The sequence below is a fragment of the Ischnura elegans genome, chromosome 8 (genome assembly GCF_921293095.1).
Source record: "Ischnura elegans chromosome 8, ioIscEleg1.1, whole genome shotgun sequence".
Classification (NCBI taxonomy): Eukaryota; Metazoa; Arthropoda; class Insecta; order Odonata; family Coenagrionidae; genus Ischnura; species Ischnura elegans.
This window is the reverse complement of record NC_060253.1, coordinates 113,866,057-113,891,773: the sequence shown is the minus strand read 5'-3', so window position 1 is coordinate 113,891,773 and position 25,717 is coordinate 113,866,057. Positions and strand designations below refer to the sequence as shown.

General features: G+C 43.4%; 3 protein-coding genes across 5 annotated transcripts in view; 1 reads left to right on the top strand and 2 right to left on the bottom strand.

The window, feature by feature from the left end:
• LOC124163310 (pyrroline-5-carboxylate reductase-like) overlaps positions 1–4,677 on the top strand; it is a 131,878-nt gene extending 127,201 nt beyond the window's left edge. For all 3 annotated transcript variants that reach the window (XM_046540127.1, XM_046540126.1, XM_046540125.1), the window contains one exon: positions 4,321–4,677. In XM_046540127.1, the coding sequence (XP_046396083.1) occupies positions 4,321–4,332 (12 nt within the window). In that variant the 3' untranslated portion in view covers positions 4,333–4,677. The remainder of the gene's footprint in view (positions 1–4,320) is intronic.
• Positions 4,678–21,648: 16,971 nt separating this feature from the next.
• On the bottom strand, positions 21,649–24,894 carry LOC124164487. Its single transcript, XM_046541817.1, has 2 exons — positions 23,958–24,894; positions 21,649–21,692 (listed from the first exon to the last, which is right to left on the bottom strand). Exons 1-2 carry the CDS (start codon positions 24,892–24,894, stop codon positions 21,649–21,651), a joined length of 981 nt encoding a protein of 326 aa, XP_046397773.1.
• Positions 24,895–25,056: 162 nt separating this feature from the next.
• LOC124164486 (craniofacial development protein 2-like) lies at positions 25,057–25,488 on the bottom strand. Its single transcript, XM_046541816.1, has one exon. The coding sequence runs from the start codon at positions 25,486–25,488 to the stop codon at positions 25,057–25,059; it is 432 nt and encodes a 143-aa protein (XP_046397772.1).
• Between the last annotated feature and the right edge of the window lie 229 nt (positions 25,489–25,717).

Below are 25,717 nucleotides of genomic sequence, written 5' to 3'. Positions count from 1 at the left end.
GATTGGACGCCAGTGCGTTCGCCCCCCTTCCAATGCAATCCGATCAAAATGTCAGAGATGAAAATGGTAGTTCCGGATTTATTGAAAAAGGGGGTGATAAAGGAATCTAATTCGGCGTACGCCAGTCCGGCATTTTTAGTTTCTAAAAAGGATAACTCTTCACGGATGGTAGTAGACTACCGTGCGCTCAACGCGAAGGTGGTTTTTGATGCTTTTCCGCTGCCCACCACCGAAAATGCGTTTCTTCATTTCGGTAAAGCAAAGTATTTCTCGGTGCTAGACTTGAACGCGGCTTACCACCAGATTCCTCTTACTTCAAGGAGTAGGCGAGCCACCGCTTTTATTACGCCATTTGGGCTGTATGAATACAATCGTCTGCCCTTCGGTATTTGCACCGGGGGACAAATACTGTCGCGACTGATTGATAAGATCTTTAGTGACATAAAATACGAATACGTATTTAACTACTTGGATGATATTGTGATTTATAGCAGTAATTTTAGTGACCATGGTAAACACTTAAGGGAGGTATTACAGCGGTTGAGGCACGCCAAGATAACGGTTAATCCTGAAAAAATATCTTTAGCACGGAACGAAATTAAGTTTTTGGGGCACGTAATCTCTGAGAAAGGAATACAGATTGACCCCGAGAGGGGTAGGGTCGTGTTTAACTTTCGTACACCAAAAGACCTCAGGGCAGCTAAGAGATTCTTAGGCATGTGTAGTTATTACGCTCGTTTCATACCCGTTTTTCTCGGAAATATCAGCTCCCTTAAACGCTCTAAAGAAAAAAAATTGTCGGTTCGTGTGGGGGCGTGCTCAACAGAATGCCTTTGATGAATTGCGGAAGAGAGTCTCACCCCCATTGCCCAGTGCATCCTCGATTTTAGCGAGACGTTTGTCGTGCACACCGATGCCTCCGCCAACGCAGTAGCGGCCGTGTTATCTCAACGAATTGAGGGGCATTTGGCGCCGGTTGCGTATGCCAGTAGGACACTCAGCGAAGCCGAAAGAAAATATGCTGCGTACGAGGCTGAATGCCTAGCGGTGGTATTTGGAGTCGAAAAATTCGACCAATATCTGCGTAATCGGGAGTTTGAACTATATACCGACAACGAGGCTCTGTCTTGGATGCGTCGGCATCCAAAGCAATTAGGAAAGGTCGGACGCTGGATGCTACGCTTGGCGGGGTATAAGTTTAAGACTATGCATGTTAAGGGTAATGAAAATGTCGTTGCGGATTGTTTATCGCGTATGTTTGAAGAAGAAACTCAGGAAAAAAGTCCTGCCCTTTATGTCCCTCAGACAGCTCCCTTGAGTTTTATCTCGATATTGGAGCACCAGCAACAAGATCCCGAATGCCAAAAAATTAAAGATAGGATTAACAGGGGGGGAAAGGTTAGAGATATGAAGGTTCGTGGAGGGATATTAGTTTTCAGAAACAAACGGGCGCGACGAAATAGAGTATGGATTCCTTCGGTTATAAGAGCCATGACGATGGCGTACTTTCATGACTCTGTTATTGGAGGACATATGGGGTATCATAAAACAAGGAATAAGATAACTCGTGAATTTTATTGGCCTAATATGAACAGAGATATACTGAATTACGTTCGGTTTTGTCCCGATTGTCAGAAGGCGAAGCCGGCGCAAAATACTCGGGTAGGATACCATTCGGCAGAAGCGCCAGCTAAAATCTACGACCAAATTTTTATTGATTACATGGGACCACTAACGCGCACTCGAAGCGGGCACACGGCAATTTTGGGAGTCATAGACGGTTTTTCTAAGTTCACCATGTTAATACCCACAAGAAATATGACGGCTGCGAACACCATTAAGGTTTTGTTTAATAGGGTGTTTTCTATTCTGGGGTTCCCCAAAACAATAGTGTCAGATAACGCCGCCATATTTACAGGAGGCGCGATGAAAGACGCGTGTTTCAGGTGGGGTATCAAGCATGTAACGACATCACCTCATTACCCGCAACCCTCTCATATCGAAAGATAAGAAAGAAATTTGAAGGCCGCCTTCACTATTTTTCATAGAGATTCACACGATCGTTGGGATGAGAATCTTGGTGCACTTGCAATAGCGTTTAACTCCGCTGTTCATGAAAGCACGATAATGACGCCAGCGAGCTTGTTTTTGGGTCGGGAACTGAACCATCCGCTCGCATTGCAGTGGGGTATGGATGACGATGTTATTCAAGAGAGTGGCGAGTCAGAAAACCGTTGGGAGAATGCCATAAAAATTTAAGAGAGGCTAATAGAGCTGTTGCCGCCCGGTATAACCAGGGACGTCAGCCTCAACCATTCGTAGTTGGGCAATTGGTGTCCGGTAAAATGTACCCCCAAAGCTCTGCAGTAAATAAGAGGAGCGCAAAACTGTTGGCAAAATGGGAGGGTCCTTTAAAGATCCTTAGGTTTACCAGCCCAGTTACAGTGGAATTGTGTGATATAAATACGGGAGCAATTAAACGGCGGTGTCATGTATCGCAGATTAAACCATTCTTTGCACGTCAGTGAGACCCTCCCTTCCCGTCCTCGGCACTCCGACCCATTTTCCTCCTTACCTTTTCCTCTTCTCTTAGGTTTGGCGGTGAGTGCGGTGAGGCGTACCCGGAGAGTGATCGAGGTGAGAGCAGGATTCTGGGTTTGGTCAGTCTGGGTATTTGCCCTATTGTTTTGGGTTTTTTGCCTTTATTTTTTTTTCGTTCCTCTAGTCTTCTGACTGAGGTTGTTATAATGTTGTTTTTTTGTGTACCTTGGAGCGCAAGATTTGACTATCGTGACTATGGCCCGGCTTCAACGTTTATTTAATTGCCTTTCACGACTTGGCTTCATTTTTTGTTCCATGCTGAAACTCAGTGTATCCTATTGCTGTTTATTAGTTGGCACCGTTATAATAAAAATCTTGTGAGTGACCTGTGAGGAAGAAATCACCAGGACTCTTTAAAAATTATAGCGATTGTAGCCTATAATAAGGCTTTTACACTAAACATAGTGATTGCTTCTTTCGAGTTTACATCTGTGTGTGTGTTTTTTTTCCTTTATCTGTTTGTGAAAATGGACTCCTACTAATTAAGATATTTTTCATGTATTGGTGTACCTTATCTCCTATCGGCTATTGAGATAGATAGCTTGCCTTGTACGAATGCAACGGTCTTGGTTTTGTTTCATGTTTGGCATTTTCATACAGATTACTGTTGTGTAAAGGTGAATTTTTTTAAATTATGAATTTGCTTGTCTAATTTCTGTGTTGATGGAACATCTGCCTATTTTGGTAAAACTACGGTCACACAACCTCTATACCCCCTCCTGTCCCTTCCCTATCCCCGAGCACAAAACAGACCTGGCGGATGATTTTTTTCGGGAGCGCAGCGGGGGAGGATGAGCCGTCTACTGAGGCTCCAAGGACAACCCATTGTAAGCAGTAGTGGAAGTACGACCTCACTGCGAGGCGTAGGCCGAGTCTTCGGACTAGCCCTAGCCGGTCGACTCCCAGTCCGTCGTGTGAAGGAAGGAATCTAATTGCGGGCTCCCTATATATTTGGGAGAGCAAGGAGATCCAGGCTTTTTGCTTGGGATTCGCCCGTTGTGGCATGTTGTGCCCTCTCAACTCAACGCCGCTCCGGGGCTGCCTCGTCGCCAGACACCGCCAAACCACGTAAGCTTGGGAGCCCCTTCTTTCCCACTTCCCAGATTTTTCCCTTCGCCCCTTCTCCTTTCTTCCGTGTGCCGTGGTTGACTCTTTGGCAGGGTTTGTGGTTTGCCTGAAGTTTTTTTGTAACAATAAATTGCATTAAAAAAAAATTGTTTTACTGCCTGCTTACTGCCACCCACCTTCACTAATAGTTCATATTTACCCCTAAGTATTGGAATTAGCAAAGTATAAAATATACTACCACAGGTCATATAGGTTGGGGGTGGGCTTCTGCTGTGACGGCCGTCTCCCGAGGACCCGGAATATCTCGGGGAAGGGTTTGGAAAAGGGTCGCGCTCGAGCATTGCTTGGTCCAATATGCCTGGCTGGTTCTTGGCCCCACCAAACTACCACTAAGCAGAATTTCTCATCTCCATTACCATTTCACCCTTTCAACTATTAGTGATATTTGCATAACATTGACAAAGGTTGAATGTGATCAAAGAGTTTATCTTCCTCATGAGAGCAGGGAAAATGCAAAGGTCAATATTTTTTCTCTTCAAGATCATCATCATCAATTAATTGGAGGGCTGCTGTGATTGCGATCGTACATTCTCCTTTCGTTCACTGCTGACTGTTTCATCATGTGATTGCTTGTATCTATCTGTCTTCTAGGAAATACCATAGAAGGACTTCATTTCCTGGAAAAGTCAGGGATGAGAGCTGCTCTGATGGGGGCCATTGAAGCGTCTACTATCAAATGCAGAGTGACAAATATGGAACTCAAAGAGCAGCTGAAGGGAAAATAGCATCAATGGAAGTGTTTTCATCACATTTTTACAAGTACTTTAATACTTTTATTTATTTTTCAGACAAAATGTGAATGAAATTCATTCACAATCAAACATTTAGAATGATGCAATTTTTAAAATCAGAAACAACTTAGAAGAGTTCTTGTAGAAAATTCTTAACATATTTTTGTAATCCATTTGAACTTTTTTTAAAGTTTTAATAAATGTTGTTAATTTACAACTATTTTCTATCTTACTTCCAAGGGAACAAGTGTCTTAGGGTGCATGTATTATCATTCGTAGCGGGACCAGTTCAAGCCTTCTGATGCTGAGAGTTAGCAAATAAGCATGCAGCAGTTTGCGTGGCCCCTGCTGGGTATTTGAGTCCAGTGGCTCAGCGGGGGGCGGGGGAGTTTGGGGGATAAAATCCCCCCTCTTACCCTGGCGGGTATTACAAACCCCCCCGGGTCCTCCAGTATTAGTTGCGCCTAACCCCTCCCCCACAGAATTAAGTCCTAGCAGTGCGCCTGGTGGAGTTAAATGCAGGGTGCATTCCTAAAGTGATGCAGTTGAATTTTACGCGCTACTACTTCTGGTCGGAATGGGATCAAACAATTTGGAGTACGGGAGGTGGTGGCTTTACTTTTAAACCAGATTCGATGTTCTCCAAGCTGTGGAAGTCGTTGCAGGACGAGGTCAGTCATTGCTAACTCCTGCGCATCACCATTGTCAGAAAAAATAGAATCGACTACCGAGGAAAGTTTAATTTTTGTTAATAATTGAAAAAATATCTTGAGGAGACTAGCACACTGATAAGTGAGGCTTACGGGGACTCTAATCTGTCCTAATCACAAGTTGAGAGATGGATAAAGGCCTTTTAAGGATGGCCGGTAAGAGGGTCTCATCCGGAAAGGTAAGAACGAGTGAATCAAAAGATAGATGAGTGTCTTTTTCGACAGCAAGTAGAGGTCCATAGGGAATTAGTTTCTTCAAAGCAGACATATAAAGCTGCCAGTTACGTGGATGGGATGGAAAGACTCCGAAAAAGGCGCACTGGTCTATCATTTGAAGGTAAGTTGCGAATTTTTGCTCTATTGCCAAGCGTTTATTAGCTTTTTTATATGCGAAACTACCTTCATTGGAAGTGAATTTGTTCAGCAGGTACCAAAATTATTTTCCCCTGCACTATCAAGTAATTTTTGTATTCAACGCATTAATCAACGCATCGATGACCCGGCCAACTTATTTCCTTCTAAATGCTATCCAAATATAGGCACACTACTATCAATGATATCAAAATTAATGAGTTTCCAAAATGGTTATCAGCTGAACTCAGGTATTTAATTTGTCTTAGGAAGATGCATAATTTAACATTGAAAAGTACTATGGGGGAAAATAGTATCCCAACCAAGTTTGTGCCGCCACTATCGCTCCGCGGGATAGTGGGTTTCTTTCCAGTGGGTTGTTATTCTTTGGTCAGAGAGGGAAATTCAAGCAAGGCAAACCATTTCCATTCTTCCAACCCAGAGCATGACTCGCGATGAACTCCGTAGAATTGAGGCGCATTCGGCGGCATCATGTGCGCACATTGGGAACGCTCCTCTGAATTTTCCTTCGCCTTTCTCAACGAAACGACAAAAATCACTACGGGCCATAGGAAGCTTTCTCTTAAGGTAAACAAGACTATTAACGAGAAAATTCGATGGGCCGCGTATTTGAATGCAGAATGATTTTGACGAAGTTTTAGCTTTTACGGAAGGAATTCCGTGCACATTGCCAAGTACGCGTTTTTCTTTCCATCGAGAAGGATATGTTCCTATCTTGATGTAAGATTAATTTGTTAGCAGGCAAAGGGAGAAAAGTAGTCAGCTTGTTGGAGGCAGGCTTAACAGTAGCGGAAACATAGCGAAGGACGAATAAAAATTGAAGTGCCGTGTACTACTCGGAGAAACACAACAGGGAGGCCCTGGGAGGGTAATGATGCATTGAAAAATCGGAGAAGACCTCCTCCTGAGAAGTGACCGATTAGGACCTAGGTGTACAACCGGAGATGTTGATGCTGACACATAATACACCAAAGTGCTGCTGAGATTCCGAATATAATTAAAGGAGAAATAATGCCCCAAGCGAAGTGTGAATGCATAGGAGGATATTTCTCGTCCTATATTTTTATGTCCACATTAATTTAGATATTTTATTTGACCCTTAAATATTGTCTAAAGTAATTTGACACCAAAACGTCATAATTGTTTTAATTTTGCAAAACTGGTTTTCAAATAAAGTGAAAAGAAAGTGATGTATCAAATTGCAGAAAGTAATTTTTTTTGCCACTGGCTAGGAAAAAAGAAAATCTTGATTTTGTTTTGCGATTAATGGAATTTACCTCGAAAAATTGTGTGTCGTCAATTAAATTTGCAGCAATCATGTGCATATCCTTGAGGAAATTTTCAATCGCAATTGACGCACGAAAACCTTTTAAAGTGATAATTGTTTATGCATGACTGGTCAACGTAGATTTTGTTCTAGAGACGCTTTTAAATGATCATAAACGCATATTTCGAACTGATTCCGAATCTGTGCTCAGAGTCTTTCTATCGTATCTAGTTTCCTTTGGACAGCTTAATGTACGTTTTTGCTTGTACGAAAGTAGTAATTTAATTCATTTATGTATCGTAATAGCACGAGCAAGTGAAAATAAAACTTTCCTGCCAAAACATGTTGTCCTACGATGTCATGCCTTCCTCTCCTGTCAAAATATGTTTAAAATTGTAACATCCTATCGTTTTGTTCAAAGCAATGCTGACTCAGCTGCCACTTCACATCAGCTGTCGACGCGTGAAGACGTTTGTTTTCTCTGAAGATAGTTTTAGAATTTAGTTGCTCCCAGGAAATTACAGCTTATTACAATGTAATAGCTGAGAAGTGGCTTAGCTTTAATCAGGCCTAGATAGTGCGTGAACCATCCTGATGACTTTTGTTATGTATACGGTGAAATTACTTACTTTCTTGCCAAAGTTGTAAAATTTAGGAACCTTGGGAATTTTCATTAAAAGTTGCATCAACGATTTTTTTTGGATCTTCAATATTCATGGAATAAGAGACGAAGTAAAGAAATAATAAAACTTAGCTTTAGCTTGAGTATTTTTTAAAAACTCACTTCGTTTAATCAACCAGAGTACCTCTTTTTTCGTAATTTCAAGAAGGAAACTAAACACAATAAAGGAATAAACGAATATTAACAACGGAGGTACAAAGTACTCAAAAATGCTAAAAGATGGCATTCACTTTTGACGTGAAACACCGGGAAAACCGGCATTGTTCACAAAAATTAAGAGTTGCAATTTTTCCGTAGAAATCTTAACCATTTTTACGTATTCTCTCGGCGTTTGAGTGGAGAAAGTATGGTAGGATATAAAAGTAGGTAACGCATAAGAAAGTATGAGCGACAAAGCGGTCCACTCCGATTAAGTCGCTGCGACGGTCGGCCGCCAGGGCCCACGTCGACTTCTATAGTAGTTGATTGCTACGTATGCAACAAGCTGAATCTCCAACGGCAAGGCATTAGAACGACTTGTCGATTTTATAAACGATATTATCGAATGACTTTCATGATAGCGCCTCCTGTCTGCAGATTTCTGAACATACTGGCCTCGACAGCACGAGTAACTGAAACTACTCGTCTCGGCATTTGTAATACTACTCGAAACACTCGAGTCGAGTACCAACTACTCGACTCGAATTTTCGAATACTCGCGCATCCCTAATTTATTATGGTTTGGGGGAAAAACGAATTCGCATATCTATCCGTTCGGTAAAACATCTCTCTTAATTTATCGCTTAGTTGACAGCAGCGAAAGACGAGGAATGACACTGACATAACAAATACATACTGGAAAGCAGATAATCGAGTAATTCTTTCGTGATTGTTCCTCACCGGACGATGCTGAATCATCAAATATTAGTTAGACTTACGAAAAAAGACGCACTTGGTGTGAATTTGGTGCATCTGAGGCATGGGAGAGGCGAGCGGGGAGGGGACGCGAGCGGTCTTCACCCAAAATGCATTTAGTCACAGCTGTCAGACAATACCGAAATGGAAGCATATATAAGCAGAAATATTTCATCACTTCTCTAAAAGTTGGTAACATCGATTTGTTTAACGCCGACGAGGCACCAAATAAGGGACAAGTCGTCTCACGACGCATCCTTTTTTACTTTCTACCATCTTCCGATTTATATTATCAAAGATGAACGCCCTCCTAGCAGCATACGCGGGATGAATTTTGCTGTATTCGAGGCGTGGGAGGGGGAGAAGCGAGCGGGGAGGGGACGGGATCGGCTTGCTGCTCTTGTACCCGCGACGCTGCGTGGGCGTTGGAATATTTTCTTCTCGGGCGCGGACTCAAATTAGGCATTTTGTGGCTAAACGGTGGTAGATACGTCAAAATGGACAAATTTTTGCTCTAAAGGAGCAGTAACACGGCAAAAGAACTCCCCCCCCTAATTGCATTTGAGCTTTGGTCAGGGGTTCACCTAGAGGTCTCAATTTTTTCAGGACTTATTTTTGATCGGTCCCACAACTTTTTTCATTGGGCCAGATGGATTTGAAAAAAAAATCGATTTCTCCGATCCGCCCTATTGAGCAGCCATGCCTTATCAAGACTTTTCTGTCATTTTTATGCTTATAATCAAGACCATATTTTTATATGATAAATTTATTTTAATTTTAAAATTTTATTGTCATTTATTGTACTCCACTGATTTAGAGTAGAACTTAAGCTTCATCAACAAAAATTATCGAGATGTGCATTTGTGTGGCAACTTGACTAATAGCACTCAAGTTAATTGGGGTAGTTTTTATGTTGTGTCAGTTGATGTGCAGAATAGGATTTGTCAATTTTTCTCATTGGACCTAAGTGCTTCGATATCAATGTTTTGAGTACCATCAACTTCGTTTGTATTAAGAAAATGGAACGTAATAAATTCAACAAGTGTCTGTCAGGAATGTGGTCTCTCTTTCCTTTGACTATAGTCAACATTCGAATGAGTGCAGTCGTTTTAGTCACTGTTACGTCTTTACCTATGCCATTTTCAGGTCGGATCAGAGAACCAATCTTCACAAACACCTGAAAAGGAACTATGTATCTTTGCTCATTGGCCCATCTTGGTTTAATTCTGCTTCTTTTTTTCAATATGATCTACAGGGAATTCAATAGCCACATCTAAAGGGTGTCAATTATTCATTCAAGGAATGATTGTTATAGCAAAAACTGTTCTGTGGCTGCACTATGACTGTGCTATTGCGGTTGCACTGTGACTGTGCCATGACAACTGCACTGTAACTATGCTGTGGCAACTGCCATAGCCACCTAGAAAGAAGGCCCGATCACAAGTGACGGTTTTGGCTCTGACGTCAGCACGAGAAGCGCTGTGCTGTGCCGGCTGCTGTTGGAGACCACTTTGTGTACGGGTGAATTTACGTTACGTTTCACCACATTTCTGGGACATTTGTGGTGTCACTTGGTGAAAATTGGAGTTTCTGAGGATAGTGAAGTTTCCTTTATTCTTGAATTTCATTCGCTAGGCTCCAGAAACGTGTTTGAGAGGCATTTTTAATAAATGTAGAGGCAAGATGCGAAGAAAACTCCCGGAATGGACCCTGAGTTCAAGTTTTTAGCTTTCCAAAAGATCCTGAGTTGAAGACTAAGTGGAATGGGGAACATGCATGAAATTTGTTCATCATGCTAGTAAGTCTCACTGAATAGAGAATTTTCTCACGAGTCCAAATATATAAGCCAAAACTCTCCTAGCCCTCCACAAACGTCATTAAATGCTTATTAAAAGTGCTCGAATATCGCTTGATGTCACGTGACCTGAAACGCCTTCTGACGTCATCGCACGGTACACCATTTAATTCGCTAAGAGAGTAGAAGGGCAGAGTCTTGATTTGCAAGATACCGAAGTAAAAATCATCAACGAGCTTTGTAGAAGTTCCTCAAAGGACAAATTGACTTATGAGGGATATAAGAAAGCACAATACGGCAGTTTACTTTTGGGCGACTCCCTTATGGCGGCTGATTTTCTGAAAAATAGTGATTGCTTCCAAATCTCATCAAACAGTCCCCTTCATTTGTTTCAATAGCACCTTGGCAACAATCTGCTATTTGACGTTGAAACAGCAATTATTTTCGCCTAATTTGCATTTGAGCCCTCGTAGATCGATTTTATATCCACTTCCTCAGTCTGTCATCAGTGGATACCGTGCCGTGACGTCACTCTCCGATGACGTCGTGTTTTCAAGCAGCCGATGAAGATCAATTTTCAAAGACTCTTAACTCAGCTAAAAAACATTATTCATCCGCGAAAATTTCGGCGAGTATATTTGAGGTATGGACCTTCTTATTCTAGTACTTTGAAAAAATTGTGGATGTTCCCCATTGGGCGATCAAGAGAGACAATTTCACCACCACGAAAAACAGTAGGTATGTATCCTTTCTCGCTGTTATCATTTGGAGATAATTTGTAACCAGATGTGGCTTGGGGATGTTGATGAATGACTCCAGTACTGGAAGTGGTGATTTAAAGTGTTGTGGCGGCAGTTCATTTGAAAATTCTTCTATTTTAGTTGTCATTTTAGTATTCTTTCCTTCAATAAACGTGTGGTTAATTAACAGCCGAGGGAATTAGGAGCCGAGTTTACAGGATCGAATATTTTTTCTTAGCTTGCCCTTTGGTGTATTATTCGTCGGATACTCAGTAAAAATACTTTTTTTTATATACTTTAGCAATTTAGATTTGAAAAGCTAGGGTATTTTCGATGAAGCTACTATAGTCACTTATTTTTGGTGTAGTGCCTTATATTACAGAGGAAAGCACATACATTTTTAGCAATTCTTGCTTTCAGATTAATATAATCTTATGTATATGCATAAAGCGTTTAATCATGAGAAATTCATTGTGTCTCGTCAGGAACTTATATAGCTTATTTGTGTGTATGAACCGCGAAATAAATATAAATGGAAAGATGGGTTTTTCTCTACAATCTTGAGTGGTGCAATGAACCGGAATTAAACGGTGTCCGGCTTTCATAATTTCAAATTATCTTATGCTGTAGTTTTAAATAACAAAAATAATTGAGGTATATAATCATCTCCTATATTTACTAGCCTAGTCATTTCATATTTCTCATGCAAAATGCGGAAATGAATTGACGAAGTAATTTACATGGTATTTTCTTATTTATTAATTTTAGGTGTGTGAGATTCACTTCACATCGAGTGATATCGGAAAAAAAAATCTGTGGCCTTGCACGAGAAGATTGGGAAGATTCGTGTTGAATTAAAGGTTCCCATATTAGAAGGAGGTGCCATTTCTTCACAGTTACCGAACTATCATCTCGAAGACAGAAAAGCATAGTGGTAGAAGTGCCATATAGAGCTATGGTGGATGTGGATTTGTTTTTCGTAAGTGGATGGTGTAACAGTGGACATTCGTCGGAGAAACTATTGAAGATAGTTATTATGGCTTCTGACAATGCCCTTTTAATAAGTAATTTTTGTTCAAAAGAGAATGAAAGTATTTGTTTTGCCTAACTAGATAAGGGTAAGAAGAAGGCAGCAGATATTATTGTGATTGACCAATGAAAACATAAAATATCTGTATTTTATTTCTGTGTTCTTTTTTCTTTCCCGCAACTATAAAATTCCTTGTGGTGATGACTTCATGCACGGTAATTAAGATACGAAGTGTAATTTAAGAGATATCATGTTTTTCTATATAATTATTTATGCTGGTGATTTGGCAGGACTTTCAGATTTTTTATTAGATGGAAACGTCTACTGGATCCAGTCAGGACTCACTCGAGTGATATTGAGACTTTTGCTCATCCCAAATAATATTTCAAATACTTAAGTGCCAGGTACGGGGACGTTCAAGTATTTTTTCGGAACCCGCAGACTATTTTCTTATCGATTGAGGAAATTTGGCGTAAGTTATCTTTTCATTACGGTGACTGAACCAGCGTCGCAGACAGCACCACGGCTACTTGCTCTGGCGGTATAGAGCGTTCCACATTTAGTTGACAAGGTTTTGATCTTAAGAAAAAATATTACGGCGCCGCTAGGCCGAGCTTCTTGCTTTTTCTTGCGCGCAGGGGGAAAATTCTCGTGCGGAAAGGGAGCTTTTTGTCAATGCATACTATGAAATATATATCTTTTCGTTTTATAACCTGAACGGAGAATGCTCATGCGTCGTAACAGCAGTGTTTTTATTTCAATACATTGACACACGAAAGCAAGCAAATTTTAACGGCTTGGAAATAAGACGCAAATTTCGCCTTGGGTGTTTCGGCCCCGCCGCAGAAACCGAGAAAGAGATTATCTCATTGTCTGTGCGAAACACTACCCCTTCCAGTGCATGCCTTTTACAAAAGGGGGCTTGGATTTTTCCTCAAGTTTCGTTCACAGGGTATCATAAAAGATCTGCAGACACCAGAATCGACCCTAGCGGTAGGGGCCGGGGCAAGAATTTACGGAGGCGTTCAGTTTGTCATTGGATTTTTTAAAGTGAACAAGTGTTGTGTGGTCTGCTGAATTTGAGAGCTGTGAAGTGTGTTCTACACTTATCTCTCCTGTAACGCGCCCAATCACCATGTCTGATACAAAGAAGAGAAGAAAAGGTGAGAAGCTCAGAAGCCGCGAAAGACAGTTGGTGCTCAACGTCTTCTCGTACTTCAGGAAATCTCTCAGTATTAGTGAGGCCTGCCGAGAAACTTCGAAGGCTACTGGGTGCTCGGAGTCCACTGTTTATAGAGTGAGAAAGGAAACCTCCCGTGGTCCATTGGTAACTCCTTCAAAAACTAAAGAAATTAGACAGCCTTACAAAAATTCGAGAGCAGTGATTTTCGATGATTTTGTGAGATCGGGAATTAGAAGGAAGGTACATGAATTCTTCGTGAAAAATATTCCTCCGACTTTAAAATCCATTTTAAACTCAGTAAATATGGATAGTGACCTCCCAGATTACAAAAGGACTACACTATATCGTCTTCTTTTGGACATAGGCTTCGTATACGAACGAAGGGGGAAAACAAGCATCCTTGTTGAAAGGGATGATATTATTCGTTGGCGGCACAATTATTTAAGGCAGCTAAAAAAATATCGCCGCGAACACAGGACGATTGTATTCACAGATGAAACTTGGATCAATGGCCCCCACTTCCCGAGGAGGACGATTTGCAATTATACATGCAGGGACGGAAAAAGGGTTCATAAAAGGGGCATCGCATGTGTTTCTGTGCCAAAAGAACTCGATGGATGAGCATGACGTAGTGGATGGCGAGTGTTATGAGAGATGGTTTGAGCACTCACTTCTTGCAAACTTACCCGAAGGATCAATTATAGTGGTAGATAATGCCTCTTATCACTCAAGGAAATTGGAATATTTGCCTACTACAAGCTGGAGGAAAGAGAACATTAAGGAATGGTTGGCTGGTAAAGAAATTAGCTTTGATGATGACAGCTTGAAAAGAGATCTTTTATTTACAGTAAACCAAGCACGGGAAAATATTGAAAAATTTAAGATTGATGAATTAGCAAAGGAATACGGCTGTACAGTGTACAGTTCTAAGATTACCACCATATCATTGCGAATTAAATCCAATTGAAATGGTTTGGGCTCAAGTGTAACATTACGTTGGCATGAAGAATACAACGTTCAAGAAGACTGAAGTGGAAAAACTGATAGCAGAAACCTTTGATACTACTTCGGAGAACTGGAAAAACTATGTTGAGTACGTCAAGAAAGTGGAAGAAGACATGTGGCATGCAGACAATTTGCAGGATGGTATAGAGGAGTTGATTGTTCGTCTGACATCGTCTTCATCATCTCAGTCGACATCGTCTTCAACGGAGGAGCCAGGGCCACAGCCGAGCACATCCCGCTACATGAAGGGAGTGGAAAGTCTGTCGGACTCCTAAACGAGAAGGTATGGAGGGACTATTAGCATTTATTACATTTTTTGTGTTTCTGCTGATTACGACGCTCGTGTACTATTAATCCTCAGGCAAATAGTAGTTATTGAGATTTGAAAGATTATTGCTATTCATAATTTATCTGCGTCACAAATTGCATCATAACGCCGGCCAGACGATAGCCATTAAATTGAAGAAGAGAACTAAGCTTAAAAATATGAGCAATAGCCCTAATAGGTACGTGTGTAGGCAATGCGTTGAAATACTTGTATTAAATGTTGCCAGTAATGTTCTTTACTTACCTCGTCTTAAAATTTTGCTGGGTGAAAATAATCCTTGTGGTAGTGAATTATTTTGACTGCGAATTATTACTGACCTAATTACGCATACCTTTATTATCGTTTCGTTGTCATCGAGGTTATTGCGTTTTATCTCCTTGCATGAGTCGATAATTTTTGGATCCACACTGACATGAGAGAAAATTTCAAATAGATTACACTGAAAGAAAAAATTGGTTGTGGTATCCAAGAGTTGGATCCCACACCCAATTTAAATGGATGCTGGGGCGCCATCCAATTAGTTGGATGAGGCAGCCATTTTAAATGGCTGGGTAAGAGATGGCTGTGACAACCAAATCGTATATGGATGGTTTTTCAAGTTGGACGTTCCATGGTTAATCTTTGGAGTAAAGGAAAGAGTAGTAATAAGAATCGGCTACTACTTATTCCTGACGGTCTGTTCGATTTATCCTTGAGTTTTTATGTAAGTTCTCCGAAAATTAACCGAGATGATTCTGCTTCGCGCTCTCGCAGTGAACGGACGCGTTTCCCCGGCCTTGGTCGTGCCTCCAAGTCTCGAATATTTGCCTGAGTATAAGGTGGTGCTAGCCGACGGTATTAAGGTGGTGTTGTTGGTGATCTTCATCTGGTGGTTTTGGTGGTATTCTTTGGTGATCTTCATCATGCCTGCCTGTTCGCAATGCAGCCAAGTTCTTAAGCGCACGCAGAAAACTGTAACCTGCCGCACTTGTGAAAAAGTGTTCCACCCTGCTTGCGCCTCGCTCAACGCCGCGGATTTGCAGCTGCTGGAGGACACTAGTCGTGCCTGGAACTGCGCCACCTGCATAGCGAAGTGTCGCTCCACCCGCGGTGATGACACCCCGATCAAAGCCCTGGACCCTGGATCTCTCTATGACAAGAGTCAATGTGAGGTTTCCAATCCCATATTGAAGGAGTTATTGGATCGTGTCAAGGTAATCCAAGAAAACCAAAGTGAGTTTGTGAATTCTATAAAAAACGACATAAGTGAACTAAAGAAAGTTATATCAACCTGGGAAAGCTTAATCAACGAACATAGCAAAACTATTTCTCTAATTAGCGAGTCACTATCAAATATAAGTGGTAAATTCGACGGTATGGTGGCTGAAAATGGAATTTTGTTGAGGCGAGTCGCTAACCTTGAAGCTCAGTTGAACACATGGGAGCAAGACTCTCTACGGAATGTCGTAGAAATTCACGGGATCCCATTTAAGTCTGATGAGGTATTGGAGACCCTTGTCTGTCAAGTTGGGCTGGGCCTTGGGGTCAAGTTAGATGCCAGTGATGTCGATTATGCATATAGACTGAAGGCCCGTTCAAACTTACCTAACAACAGACCCCCTTCCATCCGGGTTCGGTTCATGAGATCGAATTTAGCACGAGAAATACTGGAAGCTCGAAAAGCAAAAAGGAGTTTCTCAACAAGAGATGTTGGATTCAGTGATTCCCCTAACTACCCCATCTATGTCAATGAATCACTCAGTGCTTTGAATCGTAAAGTGTATGCTAAGGCGAGAGAGCTTAAAAAGAACGGTAAACTTAAATACTTATGGATAAGAGGGGGGAAAATATTTGCAAGGGAATGTGATGGGAGTGAGCGAATTCTTTTACGCACCGAAGGCGATCTCCATGCCCTTCAATGACCACTTTGACCACTCGTAACCACTTTGTTTGTGGTGATTATCATGTGATAGCAATTTCTGAATCCTGGTTGAAACCATCTGTGCCCACTGAATATGTTAATTTGGATAATTATATATTGTTACGAAACGACAGGTTGGAACGAAGTGGTGGAGGTGTGTGTGTATATATCAAAGAGAATCTCAATGGAAAGATACTGTCCTGTGTCAATGAAAACTTCAAGCTTGAATTTATGTTTGTTGAAATAACATGTCCTCTTGGAAAGATTTTACTCGGTGTTGTTTACAGACCTCCTAAGGTTGGTTACTTGAGTGAATGTTTTGAATGTACGCTGGCAGGCTTCCTTCCGTCATATAATAACATACTTAATTTGTGGTGACTTTAACTCGGATCTTTTAAAGATTACGCATGACAGTAACTACATAAGAGACCTATGTTTCAGGTTCAATCTGTCTTTAGTACCATCTCATCCAACTCATCATCGGCTCACATCAAGTACTCTATTAGATAAATTTATTATAGATGACCTTTCTAAAATAAAGGAACATGGCCAATATCCAGTTCCTTTCTTATCTGATCATGATTTAATATACATAAAATTTAATCTTAAGGTGCCAAAAATGAAAGAGAAGGTAATTTGCTACCGCGATTTCAGTAAATTTGTTCTCCGTAATTTTCAAGAAGAATTTGATAATATGCCATGGGCAGACTTCATGTCCACCAATTCTGTAGATACCAAGGTATCAACCCTCATGATTAATTTAAATCAATTATTAGATATTCATGTCCCACTAAAAAGTTTTACTCCGAAACGAAACCAACTTCCATGGATAACCCCGGAAATAAAAATATTATCAATTAAAGGGACATAATTCGCCGCAGTTACACAAGGAGAAAATCTAAAAAACTTTTTCTGGAGTATAAAAAACCGAGAAATTAATTAATTAATGAATTAGTTAATCAATTCAAAATGAAAATGTTTGTTTATTTACTCGAAAAATAAGATTGTAATTAAAATACTGTAATATATTTGTCATTAATACTGTTAAATTGTATTTTCACTTTTTCTATGTTGTTCACTGCAGAGACTTAACTGTAAAATTTGATATGTTCCATAGGACAAGGTCCTAGAATAATAAATTTATTATTATTAAAAAAAAAAAAAAAATTAAGGCACGAATGAATGCTTAGAAGCAAGGTATCAATAAGGTCATCTTTCTTATGGCACACGTCTTAGAGCTTACGTCAGTGGAAATAGACGTTTCGCTTACAGTAAATTTTCATGATAACATTTAAAAGGCAATTATCCGTATGATATAACCATCCTTGTCTTATACAACATCGCCTTTCATGTAATACTAGCCAGAGCCAAAAATATTGCATAATATGTAAGTAATAGAAATTTTGTCGCATCCAGAAGTGGCGATACATTTTATTATCCTTAACTATATAGTTATCTTTTACATTAGAGATTATTCATTATTCAGTTTGTGCATTGAATAAGTACATGCATAAAATAACAAAAGACTTTTCCTTTTATATTGCAACAAAGGTATTTTAGTTACGCTAAAAACATTTCTTAATTTACGCCGTCTGCCATGCGATCCCAAGCTCCTTTTTAAACCACACCATTTTGGCGCTCTATTATGTGTGGTTGCTTACGCTGTCAGGATGCTTGCCGGCGGAGCGGAAGCTTGGCAACACTGCTCTCCATAAGGCCCGTACTGTCAACTAAATGTGGAACGCTCTATAGCACTACAATGAGTGACGTCACACACCAGCGATCGGGCCTTCTCTCTAGGGGTGCGGTCCAATGAATGCTACTTTCGCTACCAGGCGCTACTGACGGAAGTGCTCCGGATCTCCGGTCCATAGGCGCTACGTTCGCTACGAGAATTTCTTTTCGGACCGGTCAGGAGCGATCTTCTTTCATGGAGCGAAGTCAAAATGGCGGAAATGAACGAGGGCGGGCAAACTGGGATTATGAAATCGAAGAGATGGTTTTAAATGCGAATTGAGGCGATTATGGTCATTGAATATTAATAAATATGTTCGAATATCATTTAAATGAATTTTGTTTTCCAATATCGAGGTTACACAAAGTAAAGCAAGAAACTTTGGACCGTATTTCTCACACCTATCTCTTCTAATTGAAACTCATTACCCTAGTAAAGGAAAAAGTAGGTACTCTACCGATTTCTCACTTGAAACATATTAACTTATTATGGCTAACAGCTATTATAAAACATTAATCCATTCTCAATCTCTGTTGATGTCGAGGACTGCAGCTAAGTAGCGCTTGGAACCTGGCATTAAATAGGACGAGGAAGGAGGAAAAATCCCGGACCAATCAGAGACCACCTAGGTGAAGGAGGAGGGTATAAATATCGAAACACCGCGACATCGGCATCATCGAACGCCGGTTTAGAGACTGGAAGCTTAATCCACTCTACGCCTCAGATCTCTACGGCTATTACAGCTTCAGACGAGTCTCCTCACGAAGATGCTCGAAAAACTGGCGGCCCCTTCCGTTCCCTGAACGGAGAGCAACGCTGCCCCGCCTCATAGTAGCTCTGTGGAACGCAAATGGAGGTTTGCAATGGAAATCCGCAGAGCTGCTAACATTTCTGAAAACTCACGCAGTAGACGTCGTCCTCGTCACAGAAACGAAACTACATCCATGGAAACACTGGCGCCTTCCAGGATACAACATCATCAGGAACGACAGAGAACCCAAACCACCGGAATATAACGCAGCAGGGGGAACGGCCGTTCTCCTTAAAGATGGCCTCAAAGGCAACGAAATCAGTCTCCAAGACACTGCCCCACTTGAAGTCACGGCTGTGAAACTTGACACGCCGTCCGGCCCCTTCCAAATTGCAGCGGTTTACCACAAACCTGGAAAAACCTTCCCTGCAGAAAGCTACGCAGCATTATTCCCAGACAACATGCCGGCACTGATAGGAGGTGACTTTAACGCAAAACACGGCTCTTGGCATTCTGTTTCTCCAAACCCAAGAGGAGACAAACTCCGACACTGGCTAAATGTAAAGAAACTTCGGGCGCTTGGACCAAGGCAGCCGACGCACTTCCACACAAATGGAACATCAGATGTCCTGGACATATTTCTACTTACGGAAACCAACATGACCCTCTCCTGTCACACCACAACAGCTCTTGAAAGCGACCACCTCCCGGTCCTCCTCTACATCGGGCTGAGACCTACCCGGATGCCACCACCAATGCACAGAAGCTTCTGTAGAGCGGACTGGCCAGCCTACCGGCAACGCATTATTGACCTGCTACCACCATCAAAACTAGACCTGGGCGAACCCGATCAAGTTGACGAAGCAGTCTCCCTGATAACAACCGCAATAACTTCTGCCGCAAATGCCTCCATTCCTCTCACCAGACATCAAGTCCCTGACTACCTCTCCCTGCCCACCAGCATAACCAAAGTCATCCACAAGAAAAACGCAGCCCGGAGACGTTTCCAAAAGCACCAAAACCCCGTTACCAAACGCCTCTACCAAACCCTCAAAAGAAATGTTGCGGCAGAAGTTCGCGAATTCCGCCAGAAAGCCTGGAACAATAAACTTGCGTCCCTGAATCAAGAAGATGGCAGCATCTGGAAAATGGCCCGCTCCCTGCAGAGCAAACATGTCCGGACTCCACCTATAAAAACACCAAACGGCCTGGCCTGCAGCGATGCGGAAAAAGCCGAAGCAGCGGCAGACTATCTGGAGAACGCCTTCAAGCCAAACCCCCAAACACCCGACACAGCGGATCTCCAACTCCTCACGGAGCAGACTCCACATCCGCCAGCAACAGAAGAAAATCCGCCAAACATCTCCACTCAGGAAGTAATTGCGGTAATAAAATCACTGCCTTTGAAGAAGTCGCCAGGACCGGACGCTATTCGACACGAACACCTGAAGCAACTTCCCATCGGAGCTGCATCTTTCCTAGCAATCATATTCTCCGCCTGCATTAGACTTGGCTACTTCCCAGCAGCATGGAAGAAGGCTAAAATCATATGCCTGCCAAAACCAGGAAAGCCGCCCTCGAAAGTCAACAGCTATAGACCAATTTCTCTCCTAGACAATTTGGGAAAACTCCTAGAGAAATTAATGCTGCCACACTTGCTAAAATTCTTAGCAGACAAAAACATCTTGCCATCATTCCAATTTGGGTTCAGGAGGGATCACTCAACGCTCCATGCTCTACTCCACGCGACGAGCTTCATTTCCAGCGCCCTAAATTCCAAACAGGTGTGTGCGGCAGCATTTTTAGATGTGTCAAAAGCGTTTGACAAGGTTTGGCACAACGGACTCATCTGGAAGCTTCAGAACCTCGGCTTCCCTGATTGGCAGCAACAACTCCTTCGCAGCTTTCTGGAATCCCGATCCTTCAGAGTCTCCTGGAGAGGAGAGCCATCATCTGAACGCACAATAGGAGCCGGTGTCCCACAGGGCTCCGTCCTGGCCCCACATCTGTACTCCGTCTACACATCCGACTTCCCCCGAGATCATGGATGGAACACCACCGTCAGCTTATACGCTGACGACACCGCCATCCTAAGCAAATCATATTCCATGACAGGCGCTGCTAAACGTCTCCAGACTGCCCTCAAAACGGCTGAAAATTGGTGCAACAAGTGGCGCACTGCACTAAACGCGACAAAAACTCAAACAGTACTATTTCGCGGAAGAAAACGGCCCGTCAAAAACCCCGAGCTACGCCTCCTGAAACAAACTATCCCGTGGAAGACACACGCCTCATACCTAGGTGTCGAGCTCGAGGAAAAGCTCACATACCACCGCCACGTCGCAAACATCCTGCAGAAGATACGCGCAGCACAAATCACACTCAGAACACTACTGACTTCGGAGGACATCTACCTAAAAGACCGCCTCAGAATATATAGGGCAATATTCATACCCCGCCTACTCTACGCCTCACCCATATGGTCCGGCTCCCTAACAAAAAGAGACAAACTCCAGCTAGAAATTCGCATCCGCAAAATATTAAGAACCATCCTGAAGATCCCGCCCCGCTTAGGAAACGACTACCTGCACGAGATTGCTGAGGAGCCAACCCTGACATCAAGGATGAGAGAAGAGGCACTCAAGTTCTACGAGAAAGCAGCCCACAGCACAGTCCCAATTATACAAAGCTTATCAAACGACGTCCCACAATGGTGGGACACCTACAGGCGGCCAATATCGGCAACGAACCTGGCCGAACACCAGCCCCCTACGAGAGATTAATTTTCCAAAGCAATTAATCACCAGCGCGGCAAGCCGCGTACAAACCAGCAGCAACGGCTGAGAGCCCGAAGGGCGGAAAGCTGAAACCCGTTCCAAGAGAGAACGGGCACATCCTCACTTGCGGTCGGCGTCATCAGCCCTGAGGATGTTGGGAAAGTCTCCCAACGAAACGTCGGCCTACACCATGCAGACCCTGACCCGGTTGGAAACCCGAGAAGCTTTCATCCACGTTATTCACCGGGAAAAGCTCAGATTCTACATTTCTCCATTGCCTCAGTGAATTCTCTTCGAATTTCCGCCAAAAAATGACTCGCTCCGCCGCGACCCAAGTTTCCAGGGGAGCGTCTGGAGCGAGGCGGTAAACGGGTGTGTGACGTTTTCCGTGACGTCACACCTTAACCTGTAGCGCTCCGTAGCGAATAAGGGGGCCTTCACAGTTCGGCGTTGCGTTGACGCCGCGGATAGCGAGCCTATAAAAGCCCGTCTTTGAGAATTGATGACGTCACGTCTCCAGCTCGCTGCGTCGTCGCAGAAAAACTGAACCTGTCGGATTTTCTCTGCGTCAAGGCGGCAGTACGCCGACGATTTCGAATTGGTGTTTGTTTCTGGGTATACAAATATGCAAGTTTTGCTCTATCGGGAGTGGCAAATGCTATTTATTTCATTATTCACTAGTATTTTGAAGTTTTCAGCTTAGATATTTCGTATATTTCCTAAGCATAAGACAAATGTTAACCCTAAATTAGATTACAATCCCTGAGGAGCATGGATTAGCGTAACTCATATCCGTAAATGGTATCAAAAGCTAAATACAGCGTGAGAGGTGCTTGTTGGTGACAAAGGTCGTTTAAATTCCATTTTATATCCAATAATTGTGCCCTCATGATCTACTCAGTTACAGCTATTTAGATAACATGACTAGGACAATCTGTTTGAACAACAGTTATCATAAATAAATATTCTTGATAACATTCCACGTTACTCATGTTCATTGAGTGTATGTAATTAGCTATTTTTCGAATATTCCGAGTTCTTCTTCTTCTTCTTCTTCCTAGCGTTTGTCCCGCGCTATTGCAGGGTCCGCTTTTCTGCAAAGCCTTCTCCACTTGGCTCGATCCAGGGCGTCTACTGACGTGGCGTTGATGGTCTTCATGTCCGCCTTAATTTTGTCGAGCCAGCGCATCTTTGGTCGTCCTCGTGGTCGGCGTCCTTCAGTACTCAGCCGCATTGCTGTTTTGGCCACGGAGTTCTCATCACTACGCACCACATGCCCATACCACCGCAGTCGAGCCTCCCGCATCTTGTCTGTGATCGATGCAACTCCCATTCTTTTCCGAATGTCTTCATTCCTGATGTGATCCAGGCGGGAGATGCCTAGGATCCATCGCAGCATCCTCATTTCCATGACATGCATGGCCTGTTCTTGATTTGCTGTGGCTGGCCAACATTCTGCTCCATATAGGGCCACTGGGCGGACTACGGTCTTGTATACTTTGGCCCTGAATCGTTCAGGCATTCGACGGTCGCACAATACGCCAGTCACTTGGCGCCATTTCAGCCATGTTCCATTGATTCGAGCTCGCGTGTTGGCGGTTGTGCTTCCATCGTTGCTGATGACAGAGCCCAAATATTTAAACTTCTCGACCTTTTCAAGGTCGTCGCCGTCGATGCTGATCGTGCCATCGGTTTGAGGCCCACACTCCATGTACTCAGTCTTCTTGATGTTTAATCGCAACCCATAGTTGTCGAGTCGTACCTTCCATAGTAGAGTTCGCTGCTGTAATTCGGGTCTGGTGGTGCTGGCAAGGAAGACATCATCGGCGAACAGTAGTGACCAAGGATGCGATTCTTGGAGACAGGCCGTGATTGTTTCCATGCACAGGATGAAAAGGAGCGGAGAGAGGGCCGATCCTTGGTGGACGCCAACAGTGATTGGGAAAGGCGGTGATATTCCTGATGGGCAACGGACGGAGCTGGTGACGTTGGTGTAGAGAAGCTTCACCCATGACACGTAGACTTCAGGGACGTCGTGAGATCTGAGGGCATGCCAGATAAGGTCGTGTGGCACGCGATCGAAGGCCTTCTCCAGATCAAGGAAAGACATATGCACTGGCTTGTTCTTCTCTCGGTGCCTCTCCAAGAGCAGTCTAGCTGCGTGTATTGCATCTGTTGTGCCAGTCCCCTTTACAAATCCACACTGGTTGGGTGTGATGTGAACAATGTGTCTGAGCCTAGCATCAATCACTCTTTCGAATATTTTCATGGCGTGGCATAAAAGCCGGATCGGGCGGTAGTTGGAGCATTCTGCGACGTCGCCTCTACCCTTCCAGATGGGCACAGTTATGATGGTCCGCCAGGAGTCGGGAACTTCGTTGTCAATGATGATGTTGTTAAATAACTCGGCGAGGATGACAACGCCGTTGCGGCCAAGTAGCTTCCACACTTCCGCTGGAATGTCGTCAGGGCCCGTTGCCTTTCCATTCTTCATCTCCTTGATAGCGGCGTCTACCTCAGCTTCACTGATGTGTTGCACAGGTCCGGATATAGGGTCCGCGCTAATGATCGGTGGGTGGGGAAATTCTGTGTTACAGATGGCCGAGAAGTGTTCTCTCCAGCGCCGAAGGATGGCAGGTGGGTCTCGTAGTATCTGGTGATCGTCGTTTTTGATGCATTTGACCTGGCTAAAATCCTGAGTTGCTCGATGTCGGGAGTTGGCAAGGCGGTAGATCTTATTTTCACCTCCAGGTGTATCTAAGTCGGCGTACAGCTGGTCGTAGTGTGCTGTCTTTGCTTTAGCAATTGCTCGTTTCGCGGCAGATTTCTTTGTGCGGTATTGTTCACAGTCCACAATATGGTTTGTCTCGCGCCACTTCTTGAAGGCCATCTTCTTTTCTTTGACGATGCGTTGCACGTCTTCATTCCACCACCATACCTGCTTATCGATAAAGCGTGTTCCTGGTTTCGTTCGCCCAAGGACCTCACAGGCGGCCTCTTGGATCTGGTTCGCTACACTGCGCCATAGGTCAGCCACCGGCTGGTCGGGATCGACACTCAGATGATCTAGGGCTATCTTCAGTTGATTTTTGTTATCGTTTAATCGCCACCACTTGATATGGGCTGGTCCGGTCGTGCGCACTCGTCGATGTTGCCCAATGTCCAGCCGCAAGTCTATGACGAGGGGACGATGTTGTGGGGCGACGTTGTCGGATGGTAAAACTTTTACATCGACCACGAGCTTAAGGTCTCGCCTGCGTATCATCCAGTAGTCGATTTGGGACGCACGTGTACCGCTGGCGTACGTGAGCAGATGTGATCGCCTCTTCTTGAAGAACGTATTCGCTACGGCAAGATCGTGTGCTTCCGCGAAGTCAAGAATTCTAATCCCATCATTATTGCGGGCTCCGTGCCCGCATCCGCCATGTTAATGTTCATAACCGTCGCGTGATAATCCAACGTGGCCATTCAGATCACCCCCAATCACCAGGTGTTCATCAGGTCCCACCGATCGGATATGGTCATCCAGCTGATCCCAAAACTCTTCCTTGATGTCATCGGGGCAGCCCGTTTGCGGAGCGTAGCAACTGATGACCCTGAGGGTGGTTTCACTGGCATTGATATTGATGGACATTATACGATCGGAGATGCGGGTGACTTCGACAACGTTGTCACACAGATTGCTCTTGACGATGATACCGACGCCGTTTTGGTTAGTCCGTATGCCGTTGTAGTACAGCTTGTATCCTTCCCCGATCTCCTTGGCCTTGGCTCCTTTCCATTTCGTCTCTTGGACGCATGCTATGTCGACACGGCGTGTTTTCAGGGCGGATGCCAGTTCTCGACTTCTTCCAGTCATTGTGCCGATGTTGATAGTAGCTAGTCGAATTTGGACTCGCTTCTTTAGCCCGCTCCGTCCATTAGCGGGGAGCCTTCGCATATTTCTCACGCCGTTCGGGCGAGGACGACGCGCGTCGCTTGCGGGGGACGCCCTAACCTTACAATCCAAAGTTTGATTCGACATTCGAATATTCCGAGTTACGAAATAAAATTTAAAGGTCATAATAATGCATAGGCAAGGGCCATCA

Coding starts and splice junctions, on each gene's coding strand:
- LOC124164487 (XM_046541817.1), bottom strand. CDS start 24,894: ATGATACGCAGGCGAGACCTTAAGCTCGTGGTCGATGTAAAAGTTTTA. Junction 21,693..23,957: donor AACTGTGCCCATCTGGAAGG/GTAGAGGCGACG, acceptor TCGGGCTCTCAG/CCGTTGCTGCTGGTTTGTAC.
- LOC124164486 (XM_046541816.1), bottom strand. CDS start 25,488: ATGACTGGAAGAAGTCGAGAACTGGCATCCGCCCTGAAAACACGCCGT.